At 34.4% G+C, this 12,019-nt stretch overlaps 1 protein-coding gene across 2 annotated transcripts; it reads right to left on the bottom strand.

The window, feature by feature from the left end:
• Positions 1–717: 717 nt before the first annotated feature.
• On the bottom strand, positions 718–11,710 carry LOC105679441 (trichohyalin-like). 2 transcript variants are annotated; one of them, XM_067346988.1, is made up of 21 exons: positions 10,991–11,710; positions 10,531–10,806; positions 10,219–10,369; positions 9,799–9,958; positions 9,460–9,723; positions 9,020–9,233; positions 8,640–8,955; positions 7,961–8,268; positions 7,259–7,585; positions 6,693–7,024; positions 6,466–6,575; positions 5,803–6,138; positions 5,286–5,692; positions 4,219–4,387; positions 3,911–4,082; positions 3,173–3,830; positions 2,845–2,976; positions 2,388–2,786; positions 1,932–2,232; positions 1,170–1,394; positions 718–929 (listed from the first exon to the last, which is right to left on the bottom strand). In XM_067346988.1, exons 1-21 carry the CDS (start codon positions 11,137–11,139, stop codon positions 759–761), a joined length of 5,577 nt encoding a protein of 1,858 aa, XP_067203089.1. In that variant the 5' UTR covers positions 11,140–11,710; the 3' UTR covers positions 718–758. The 2 variants fall into 2 exon arrangements, with proteins under 2 accessions (XP_067203089.1, XP_067203088.1); XM_067346987.1 differs by lacking the exons at positions 10,219–10,369; positions 10,531–10,806; positions 10,991–11,710 and having other exon boundaries at positions 718–911; positions 9,799–10,021.
• Between the last annotated feature and the right edge of the window lie 309 nt (positions 11,711–12,019).

The following is a 12,019-nucleotide window of genomic DNA, read 5'->3' as shown; positions in this document are numbered from 1 at the left end:
TTTAAAAAAAAGATGTATTGTATCAATTCATAAGGGTTTCGATTTTTTTTGTTATTTTCTAATTTAACGGTATTTACAGAAAATAAATTGACCGATACGTTATTTACGTAGTTCGTTGATCGCATTTTTTACAATAATCTTTCATAATTTACGAGTGTTTGCAATGTATGTAAAAACCGTACGATTGTCCACTTTCTTTAAGGGCTGCATGAGTAGATCAATTTGTATGTTCAGTAACCTTGACGCATACCAATTGATTGAGCCAGAATTAATTAATCAATTGTTTGTCTGTAGTTTGAAATTTGATAAGAAATCTGTTGTTTGCTTCTGACTCGGATAGTCGTAGCAGTTGTTTTCAGCAGATACATCAGCAAGCTGCACATCGCTCGGTTATACACTTGAAATATTACTCTTGTGCATTACGAATGCGAGAAACAAATTCTTTAATAAAATATAAAATCTTTTACAAAGGCATATTTGTGCACGAGATCCGTATTTATTTATATTTATTTTATAATGCACTTTGCAAGAAGCATTTGACTATGTTATAAATTATTATCTGTTATTAAACCTTTTTTCATATTTCACAGAATGCTTTATTTTTATAATAAAGCTCTTTTATTAAATTTAGATTCTGTAAAACTTATTGATATTTGAAATAAAATTGCAAATTGATTTAATTGACCTTAATTGTTATAAAATATTTCTAAACAATAATAAAGTTTATAAAATTTCTTTATTAATACACTATAATACATTTATGTAATATCATTATTCTCCGTTTCATCAGCTGAAGTCGAAATATAAGATTGATGATGTTTGCAAGGATGTCCATAAATCGATGATGTTTCGCTAAGGGATTCGCTTTGAAATCTTCCTTTTGTTTTGTAGGTTGCATTGCGCTCTCTTTCCTGTTTATTATACGTAGGCTGAATACAAAAATTAATTAAACTATTATAATTACATTTTATTAGAGCACAAAATATTTATATGGCAAACAGTTGAAAAGTAAATTAATTTCAAACCTCTCTATGTTGCCAATATAAAGTAATTTGAACATTCTATAGTTAATAACGATAATACGCGCATATATAATCTGCTTTAACTTTCCTAATCCTAAACTTTCCTAATTTCTCGCGAATAACGCTTACGACTAAAGTTTGATTTACCTTAAACGTGTTGACAACTTTGTCAAATGCTGTAACTTCTCTACGATTTTCGTTTTTCGGAGGAAACAATTGTCTCAGGTCTTTGTGCTTGTCTGCGCGCTGCGATAATGATATTAGAGACTTTTCAGTCCCAATCACCTTGTTCCGAAATTCGCATACCACATCTTTAAAAGCTTGCGTTTCTTGATATGGAAGGGTATTCCCCTCAGTTAGCTTCGTGGAAACCTTGAAATATATCATATCAAGAATGAAAGATACGATATATCTCTTTAACCTTTCATTTATATTCTCACGGTGTGGGTGGCCACATGTACAATCACATTAAGATTATTTAATCTCTCCAATGATAAAAAATAACAAATTTAATATTTATAATTAAAAGAATGAAATAATACATTTTTTATTTAATTATTAAGTAAGAAGAGCGCAGTTGACAATGGTTAATTAATTTTTAACATTCTTAGAACTTTTCAGACTACTTTTTTTGCATATTTTTAAAGAATACAAAAACAGACAAGTTTTTTAAGTGTACGAATTTTAAATTAAATTCCTATATTAAAAATTAATTAATCTCTCTCATCGGCAATTGCATTTGTAGCTTTTATTAATCTATAATTCTGAATGATTGAATATCAGAAAAGTTTTTATTTGTTCGGATAATACGGCTATGCTATTTATATTAAATATAAAATGCAAATAATAAAATATTAGAATTTATTTTATTTTTAAATCAATTGGAAATATAAAAAGCAATGTTTTTACCGAAGTCTGTCCGCTGATAGATTCATGATCATCGCATAGAATAGAAGCACCACAGGATGCCCGATTTCTCGATTTGGCACTTAATAGAGAATTCTTCGTTCGAAAAGCGTTCAAAGCCATCCATCTTCTAGCTTCTCGTTCCTGTATTAATCTCATTCTATCATGCTCCTTCAGTTCTTCTATTAACCCCGGCGTTTGATAAGCAGGTAGATACTTTTTCAGCATAGGTATTTCTAGTCTTGTTTCACGCACATTAACATCGTATTTCTTTTTTCTTATTTGCTGTAGCTCTTTTCCTAAACTATAATAGTTACGAAAAAGTTTATAATTTTTATTTCAAAATTCGTAACATTTGTATTAATATCTTTGTACTCCATTGTTATTTATTTACATTAAATTATTCTGTTTAATTTAATATTATTACTAATAATATTTCATTGAATCTTTTTTCAGTACCTTATTTTTGTAGGATAAGATTGAACATCTGCATCATGTAAAACTTCAGTCATATAAGTATTCTTAATTTCTCCGTCACATCTGTAAGGATCGCGCGTGATGCGCTCGTCACATGGATTCAGATATTTCCGTTGATCCCAGTAATTAGAACTGCAGCAGTGAATAATTTGTTCAGGTGCTTTAAAACGCTGAACATTGCAAGACCAGACTTCTGGCTCGTTTGTAAACTTCAAAGCGCAAGCACCGTCTTGTCTTCGTTGAATAACTTCTCTGTCGCGAAGATTGCACTGAGTTTGACGGTTTTCATTTAATCCAGTGATTGATCTAAATGCGGGAGCAAATCTTCTTCTTCGAACATCATCAATCCGATTTGTATAAGAACCTTCTTCTTGTCGCGCACTGTGGAAACAGTAATGTAAAAAAGAATTATACATATAAAATGTTTTACAAACATTACCAAGAATATTCCTGAGTTTGTACATCGTGATCACGAGTCCTTTGCTGTTCTTTCTTTCTGCGATATTGCTTTTCTTTGATTAACGTTGCCTTATTACAAAGTTTTCTTTGCGGTGGACTAGTATCGGACTCACTGTGATAGTTAATTATAAGATACTTTAGAAAGTCATTAAATTATAATATAGTTATGTGTTAACAAATTAAATAGTTTTTATTAAAAACATTGTTTTTTCTACTCTACAATCAGCTTTACAACATTTAGATCCAAAACTGAAAAATCTATGCAACTTCTAAAAATTAACTTTAAATATTATTTCTTTATCTTATACCTTTTCTGATAACGGTTACATTTATTGATCCACTTTTCCCATCCTCTCTCTTCTTTTCTTTTTCTTTCTCTCTCCAAATTAGTTGCTTCAGAAATTCTGGCACTGGTATGAGGTGTCCTATCACTTTTCTTGTGCATTTTAAACTTTCGAATATTTGTCTGAATACTTTTCTCAGGTATTTCTTTAGATTTTCTAATTTTGCGCGCTCTGATGTGCCTATCTTTCTGCAGCATTTCAATGCCCTTTTTAAATTCTATGGATTCCGCCACCTTTCCATCGTCGATACGTGTTTCCGCTATTTCCGGTTGCTTCGTTAATTTTTCCTCGGTGGATTTTTCACGCCTTCTCGCTTGGTACGTGACGCCGTGCAACTCCAAACTAGCTAACGGGTCGTATAATTCAGTTTTATCACTTGCTCTTAAAGTCGATGTTGCCGCGTTTTCTTTCGCTTCCAATTTTTTAGATTGTTCTTTATTAATAGAGTATTTCTTCATATTCTTTTCCTCAGTGACATTTAACTTCAGAATTCCTTCATTGTTTTTTGTTAATGATTTCCTTCGATCATCTCCGATTGCAATTTTTTCTAAGGTTTTTTGTCGATCTGCTTCAATATCCGTCAATGTTTTTTTCGCAGAGACGATTTCCCCCGTCTCTTTTTCTGGAAATCAGGCAAGTACTCTATTTGATTGAATATTTTGCTCTTCCTCTCATGTAAAATATATAACAGCAGACTACTACCTTGATCGGATCTTCTCCAATTGACAGTTTGCAATCCTCTGTCTATTTCCGACATTTCCTCCGGTTCAAATATTTTGTCACTCTGTTCGGTGATGACATTTCTATCCGATTGGCAAATTTGGCTATCTTCTTTAACAACACAAGAGATTTGCGATGTACAAGAGCAGGAAATCTAGATAAATCCATTTTTTTATTAAAAATATGTTATATATTTTAATTTTTTAAAATAAATTTTATAATTGTAAGCAATTAATAATTAGGGAATTAAAACTGTTATAGAAATAAATAAAAAACTAAAAAAAATGTACATGATTGTCACTAGCAATGTTCCACTTGTCCGTCCTTTGACTGACGACAGATGTTTTGGTATCTAATAAAATATGGATGCGATCTTTCGAACACTTCCACTTTGGTTGCGAATCTTTGATCTCGTCCTCTTCGAAGTACGACGTATTCTTTGCAATCGGCTGCAAATATCTATAACATGACTTGCATGTTGTAACATAAATGTAACACGACTAGATTTGTGTATGACGACTTTATCTCTATATGATGTAACTGTTTTTAAAAAAACAAAGTATTTAAAAAATTTTTAAATTAAAATTTATAATAGAAAAGAATAATATTATTCAAACAATTTTTGTGCTTTTATATACTTTTAATGATTAATTTTATATCGATTACAAGATAAGTATAATTATAAATATTGCACACAAAATTAGTATTTTATGAAAAGAAATTTAAAATATCTTATTAAAGAGATACTTAATGAAAATAACCTAATATGTACTTTTATTTACAGTAATAATTTTTTAACCATAAAAAATTTTTCTTGTAAGATTTATGACAAATGTCAAACACTACAACATTTTATCTTTTATCACGAAACGCGTTTTTTAAAAGTTTGCTACGATTTTTTTCGAACTACGTGTATTAAAACTAAACCTGTATTTTTTACGCTAATGCTACTGTCGATGGTAAACGTTATTTTTCACAAAATGTAAGGTTGAGTTTAGATCACTCGAACAAAAATTGTAACAAAAGTTAAAAAACGTGTTGTAATAAGTAAAATGTTGTAATTTTTGATACTTGTTATAAATTTTACAAAAAAATTTTTTTATCGAGCCGCTGCTATGTAGAAAGTGTTTTTTTCGAGCTTAGAAGTATAAAGATAAAAATTTTTAGAGCACAAGTGTAAAAGTACAAGTTTTAAGCTTTAAAATGCTTTTTTAATTTTTTGTTTGCGATAATTTTTTGCTGAATTTCAATGATTTAAAAATAGCTTAATTTTGTGCGTTTGAAAAAATGTTCTTTATTTTTTGTGCAATAATGTATTAATTAGTAAAAATTTTTGCATTAAATCAACTGTATATACCTTGGTAATTTTTTCATTGCAAATTTCTTCTCGTGAGGATATTTCAGTTTTGCCTCAGCTCTGGCACGAGAATCTGGTTGACGGCAAATCGTCCTGCGTCGTGCACGATGCGAGTCATAATTCCTGCTATAAACATTAGCCTCGGAATCGTCATGATCTGGCGAGATTCGTAAACAATCTACTTGCCGATCTAGATGTGTCTTCAATAGTGCGCTTTGTTCATTTTTTTCGTCAGAAGAGGACGAAGAAGCAGAAGAAGAGTCTTCACGTTTCGCATCCTTTTTCATCGTACGGATTCGTCGATATGTACGAATAGGCGAGGCAAATTGATTTCCAGGAAGCATTCGAACTATTCTGTCTATGAGAGACGGTTTTCTCGTTCTCCATTCACCGTCGCTATTGGCCTTCTAAAAGAAAACGAAAATTCAATGTAAACGATCGGCGCGGAAATAATTACCTAAAAATAAAGTAGATACGTCAGGCGAGTGAAGTAGCGGAAAGTTATTTCGCTGCGTACCGTTGCCTTTCCGAGCCAAGGAATTTTCATGAGTGCTGCAAGGATTCTTCTTACGTGGCTCCGTTTCTTTTCTATGGCGGCGCCGTCCTTCAACAGTAATTCCTTGGAGCCGTCGTCCACCTCGATGTGAATTACCTCTTCCTCATCTAACTCCTCCGTCGGCCAGGACTCGGTGTCCGCTATGGACGTGGACGAGCTAGTATCGTCTTTGCGCGGGGAAGAATGGGATTTTCTTTTCAATCTGGTACGAAGTCTCCTACGAGCTCTCACGACGAAGCAAGACGTCGGATCCTCGCTGCTCGAGGTAATCTCCCTTGCCAATGAGTCGTTAAAAATCTGAATCAGATATTTCCTACTTTTGCAGTGATCGATATTGATTATTGAGGTCGGCTTGCTTTTTCTTTATTAGCGTAATTAAAATCTGAGCCTCTCCAAGCCTCTTAATTAAAGCGCCTCAAAGAAGATTTATTTTCTGTTTTTATTTAATGATAGATGTTATGTATAGAACATCTCTGAATTAGTTAACTGAAGTATATGCAATTATACTTTTTTATTAATTTGAAAAGAATTTGTTATCTGCTTTCTTAAAGTCAATATTGCAGAAAGTTTTTTATTCTTGAAAGTAAATCAAGATTTTTTTGATAAACAAAGGCAATATCTCACTTGAATCGTAACGTCTTCTCTTATTTTCTGCGCTTCGACATCTTTAAAGGGTGCTTTACAATGCTTGATTTCTCTCGTAATGATTTCCCGTGATGATTCATCCTGATAAGCTGCCACATGAATCAATTATTATTTTTGTCGCTAAGCTTAGGCGATTTGCGAAATAAATTACAAATTTAAGATATGCATTTGTAATGTAGAACAAAAGAAATTGTTGATGCACGTACTGTAACTATAAATCGAGTCGGAACTACTTTTATCAATATCATCATCCGTCTGCACAGCTTCATCTTTTTTTTTCACATCTATTCTTTCGACCTCTTCCTCTACCTTTTCCTCGAGTATTTTTTCCTCTTGCATTTTTCTTTCCTCTAACTCTTCCTCTGGCGTTCTTTCTTCCGGCATTTTTTCTTCCAATATTATTACTTCTGGTATTATTTCTTCCGCTATTTTTTCTACCTTTATTTCGTCTTCGGGTTCCTCTTTTACAACCGGTTTTTCTTTTCTAATTGTAGGTTCTAATTTTTCCATTGTAATTAATTGATCGTCCGACGAATCTCTAATTTAATTAAAAATAATTCATTTTTTTAATTGTAATAAAACAAATCATTTTTTAAGAATATTTCAATAAAAAGAAATTATATTATTTTTTAATATTTCAAAATAAAAATAAGAATAGTTTTAAATCTATATATTGTATAGATATTAGAATAATTTAAAAATGACTAATATCTTAATGCTTGTACAACCTTTATTCTCGTGTCTCGTAATATAATTTACAATCAAAACTTACCTTTCCTCACTCATATCGGACAAATCACCATATTCGATGGGCGATCGGCAAATCGTGCAGAGATTCTGCAAGTCTTCGAAGCATCGAATACAGAACAAACCGACACAACCAGGCGTGGCGCATTTAATGTGCGGTTCCTGATCAGGGCGTTCCGGAGCACCGCACAGAAGACACATGTTCTGCTTGCGAGGGAACAACTTGTTCAGAAACGGGCAGATCGCCAGGCATCGTTCTCTGAACGTGACTTTCTCGATCCTCTCGCCTTCAGTCATACCGAACTTGCGGCGCAACTGGCGCCGTGCGAATTTCAGAAAACTTCCTCTTGATCTGTACGAGTTCACCGAGTGGGTCACCGTTGACTAAACTCGATTTGTATGTACGTTGCGCAAGGTAAACGCGACCAAAGTAAGTGACAAGTTGCGCAATTAAGCAACCGTGGCAGAAGTCTCGGATTTATTTAAATGTGTTTATTTTCAAGCGTTTTTAAGAAAACTTTCTATATTTTTCACGCGCGGAAAAATTTCACCGGAATTTAATGCTTAATTAAGTATTAAAATGTATATTTAATGTAATTAACAAATTTTTTGAACTTTTCGATGATACTTTATGCAGGAAGCAGCATAAAATCCATCTCAGATAGAAAGTGCATATCTGATGCTAGTGCGTCAGTTAGTTCATTACTTAATTGAGAAGGCCCATTACCTAATTATGTGATTATACAGCCAAGCAGCTCTCTGCCTGGCTCTTTCCGGATGATATTTGCACATCACAACGTGTCGCAGTCGCAATCCGTAAGGCTCGAATATCGCCATAATCCAGCAGAAGACGATCAGTGTCGCGATCTGCGTGTACCTATCCAGATCCGGCGGTATAGGATCCGGCAGGCAGGGCATCAGATCGATCTCCGTATCCTTCGCGTGCGGCGTGAAGGCTTTCACGATGCTCCGGTACAGGTCGGCGAGATAGCCGTTGCCAGACACATAGACGCCCACGGAATTGGGTCGTTGGACCTAGAGAGATCGATATATACATGTTTCAGCAATATTACCTCTTTCATCGTGATTATTCCACGCGGTATATATCCGGCCGCTGACCGCCAATATTCCCACACACCGCGCGAATAACACAATCATGTTCTAAGCTAACGGAACATCCACTGCGATATCTCAATCTTTCAGATACACCTCAACTGTAATTCAATTCTTCAGATAAATTTGCAAATTTAGTTTTTACCATTGTCAAAAAAATTCTATCATTTACCATTGATCATAAAAAGTATGTAAGTAATTATTTAAAAACTTGACGTCTACGGGCAGCGTTCTAAGAATCGTAAGTAAAAATTTCGAGGCGCAAATTATTTTTCTTCATTATGTCGAGATACCTTCATTTCGATGCGTCCGTGATGTCTAATAGTGCTAAGGATCCAATAAAGACTATAATCCGCCACCATATGAATGCAGATCTTGAACGTTGTTAAACCCAGAAAGACGACGGATTTGGCGAGCTTCACTTTTTCAATCTTTATCAGCGTGACAGACGTTAGTGGGATGTATTGATTTCTTTCGCGTGGGTTTAACGGCAGAATGGTCTCCTTATCTTGACGTGTTCTTATGAGATCGATAGTGCGCAGATCGTCGGTCAGATATTGATTGTCGAAACGTTCGCTCGTTAGCCATTTGTGTCGATAATGCATGACTCTGGAAAATTCGATTCACCAAATGCTAGGCAGTACGTTATTAAAGTGGCAGTCTTAAATTTCACCTTAGCAGCATGAAGAAAATGAAGAAAGTGGTCATAAAGCTCATCCAATCGAAAACGGCTAAAAACTTATCGGTCCTCGAGCGCACCTCCGTAATAATGCTAGTCGATACATCTTCAAGGGTTTTAGTTTGGTTTGCCTCAAAGTGAAAAGAATGCGAGAATTTCACTTTAACGTAGAACATCGCTTTTATATGGCGAGTGAACCTTTTGATTTCTACATAAATGAGAAATATTGCACTTTACTTCCAAACAGGGAGTTTAACGAGATTACATTGATAAATTTAGTGACGTAATTTTATGATGTAAAATTTATGAGAAAATACTTAAAAAATTTTTCAAAGTTATAAATTTTGAAAATTTTGAAATTTGCAAAATTTCTTAAGATCTACGATATTGTAAATTTTTAAACGAGAACGGTACAGAGCTCAGCTTCGACGTACTCTTTCGTACAGCGTCGACTATAGTGTCAGCGGCGTAAGACACGAGCATGCAGATAAAGTCTAAGGGCTTCACTATGTAACACAAGGCGCCGACGATGTACGCCAAATTGCAAATCCCTCCGAAAAGAGGACCAAGCTTTGCCTTACAGTCAGCCACCGCGCCGTCGAAGACTCTCTGACATCTATCAAACGGTGTGCCCAGCTTTTTGTTGCACATATTTACAATACTGCCGAGCCATTGAAAAACTGATGTGATCACTCTCACTGAAAGATACGTCTTTAAAGTATCAAGTTCTGAAGAATCGATTATTCATGAAATCGAAGAACACGTTGACTCACGTATACTAAGAACGAGTCGTTTGATTGCCACGAGGGTCCGTCTAATCTTCTTCACAACTACTTTCACCGTCTTTATCACTTTCGATATCGCGTCTTTCAGAGCGTAGAACGGTTGTTTTATTAAATCAACCACGCTCTTCACGGCTTGCTTTAACTGCTCCTGCCGATGTATTTATGTGTGCGATTTACAATAATAACGACAGCTCGAAATAGCAGCAAATTGAAAGATAATATAATTAATTTCACGAATTAGAGAATTTACAACATGGATAAGTTACAGAGTCAATAACTCAAACATTCAAGCATTATCGATCGAACAAGCAGTGTAACAATGTATAGAATCAAGAACGTACGGATTCAAGGACATATCAATCTGCAAACATGTAGACATAAATGGAGTACTTACCTGTAAGAGCTTACCTGTCCACAGACTAAAGATTCCGAGAGAACACCGATGTTGTGCAAAATATTCTTTGTCGGTCCGGCGAGAGTTAAAATAAAGGCATAGGCCATCAAGGCCTGTCTGCCACGTTTAGAAAAGAATTGCGGCAACAATAAAAATACGGCACACCTGCGTAAGTGTTCGTAAACATTTTTTTAACAAAGAATGTGAAATTGATACGATAAAAACTTGAGATATGATTTTCATTTTTCCAGAATAGATTTCTCAAGATTTTTAATGCGCAACAATCTACTTAATTTGCATGAATGTCAGAATTTACGCAAAATTACCTTACGTGATAAGAAAACGCCAGCCCAAGCGCAAGAATTACTCCGAGTACCGAGCACAACATCGTGGCGGATGAGAGAGCAAAATTCAATTGAAACACAAAAAACACGAAGAACATATACGTAAGAAATATACCGCCTAAAAATCCAAACATGCTCTTCAGAATGTAATTCTCAAATGTGCCGTCTGTGCGAATAAGTCTCGCCTTTTTATAAATCCAAGTATGTCTTGCAGAGAAAATTATTCGACTCCAGAAATCTTTAACTCTCCTTCTGCATCTATGGAAACAGTTTAATTATAAAGAATAAAATGCTATAATAAAAAAGTAAAGTTTGTGCATTGCAAATATAAGGATGCTCTTAAACTTATCATATTTACATTCTTTTTCTAATAAATATAACATAATGCACATGAAAATTTAGAAAAATTGATATCGATTCTGAAAATTGATGGTGAACTCACTTTAGTCGCTTTCGTCGGAGACGTTGCTTCAAAGTGAGACGTGGCTTGGCACCTTCGGAGATCTCAATCGATCTTAATTTTTCATCTTCATAGCTCAACCTAGCCTTGTCAAGCTTCTTAGCTTTTAGCACCAATTGAAAAAACGCCATGATCTTATTCACTTACATTATTTAATTTTTTATGCTATTTAATACTGAATTTTTCATATATTTTTTATAAATTATATATTAATTATTAGCTTATATATTAATATAATTTTATTATAAGTAGAAACGTCACTGAACGTCATGATTTCGATATAAACTGAAGTATCGATTGTTCGCTGTTTTTATATTTTATTTTGATACTAAAAATCGATTATTTCTCATTTTCTTGGGATAATTCTTATATTATAATTATTTATTTTATAATGTTACAGAAATTACTATATAAAATTGTTTTGTTATATTATTTTATCTGTTTTGAGAAATCTTGACATTTATGCTATAAATTTTCAAATTTTTGCTAAAATTCTACACACAAAAGATTTTTTTGAAGGAATGTGTGTAATTCTTGTAGCGTTATTTGATAAAGCAGAGAGCGAGAGAGAGAGAGAGAGAAAGAGAGAGAGTCCCAAAGAGTTTCGTTATCAGCAAATAATTACAAATACCGGCGTCGGCAGCTTAACTGGCGATGATAAAAACTAAGTAGTACTTTATCAGTATACAATTAGGCAGTTACCTATGGCTAACTATTATCCATTGAGCAGTGTTTTATTTGTTGCCTGAAACGTTCTCTAACATTCCGCTCTACATGCGATATCGCTAGTGTTGGTCTTCGATCCTTTTAAGAGGACACGTGATGCCAGCAGTGCGCGTTAGAGCGAGATGTTCGATGTCGTTCGCACACCGTTGACGATGGTGGGCGTCGAGGTCGCCGGAGAGGGGTCGGCAATCCAAACCCGATAAGCCAGCTGGCGACGGTCGGCAGTGTCGCCGTTTACGTGAAGGTGTAACCTTCGCGAGAACCCGCTCTCGCCCGGTGGAGTCC

Source organism: Linepithema humile, chromosome 1, assembly GCF_040581485.1.
Source record: "Linepithema humile isolate Giens D197 chromosome 1, Lhum_UNIL_v1.0, whole genome shotgun sequence".
NCBI classification, from domain to species: domain Eukaryota; kingdom Metazoa; phylum Arthropoda; class Insecta; order Hymenoptera; family Formicidae; genus Linepithema; species Linepithema humile.
The sequence above is the reverse complement of the archived record's forward strand: the minus strand, read 5'-3'. Positions and strand labels throughout refer to the sequence as shown.

Bases quoted from the DNA above. Each gene is read 5' to 3' on its own strand.
- LOC105679441 (XM_067346988.1), bottom strand. From the start codon at position 11,139: ATGGCGTTTTTTCAATTGGTGCTAAAAGCTAAGAAGCTTGACAAGGCT. The intron at 8,956-9,019 runs GTGAAATTTAAG...CGAATTTTCCAG, and splicing joins ATTTTCTTCATGCTGCTAAG to AGTCATGCATTATCGACACA. The intron at 7,025-7,258 runs GTAAGTTTTGAT...TAATTAAATTAG, and splicing joins TCCGATATGAGTGAGGAAAG to AGATTCGTCGGACGATCAAT.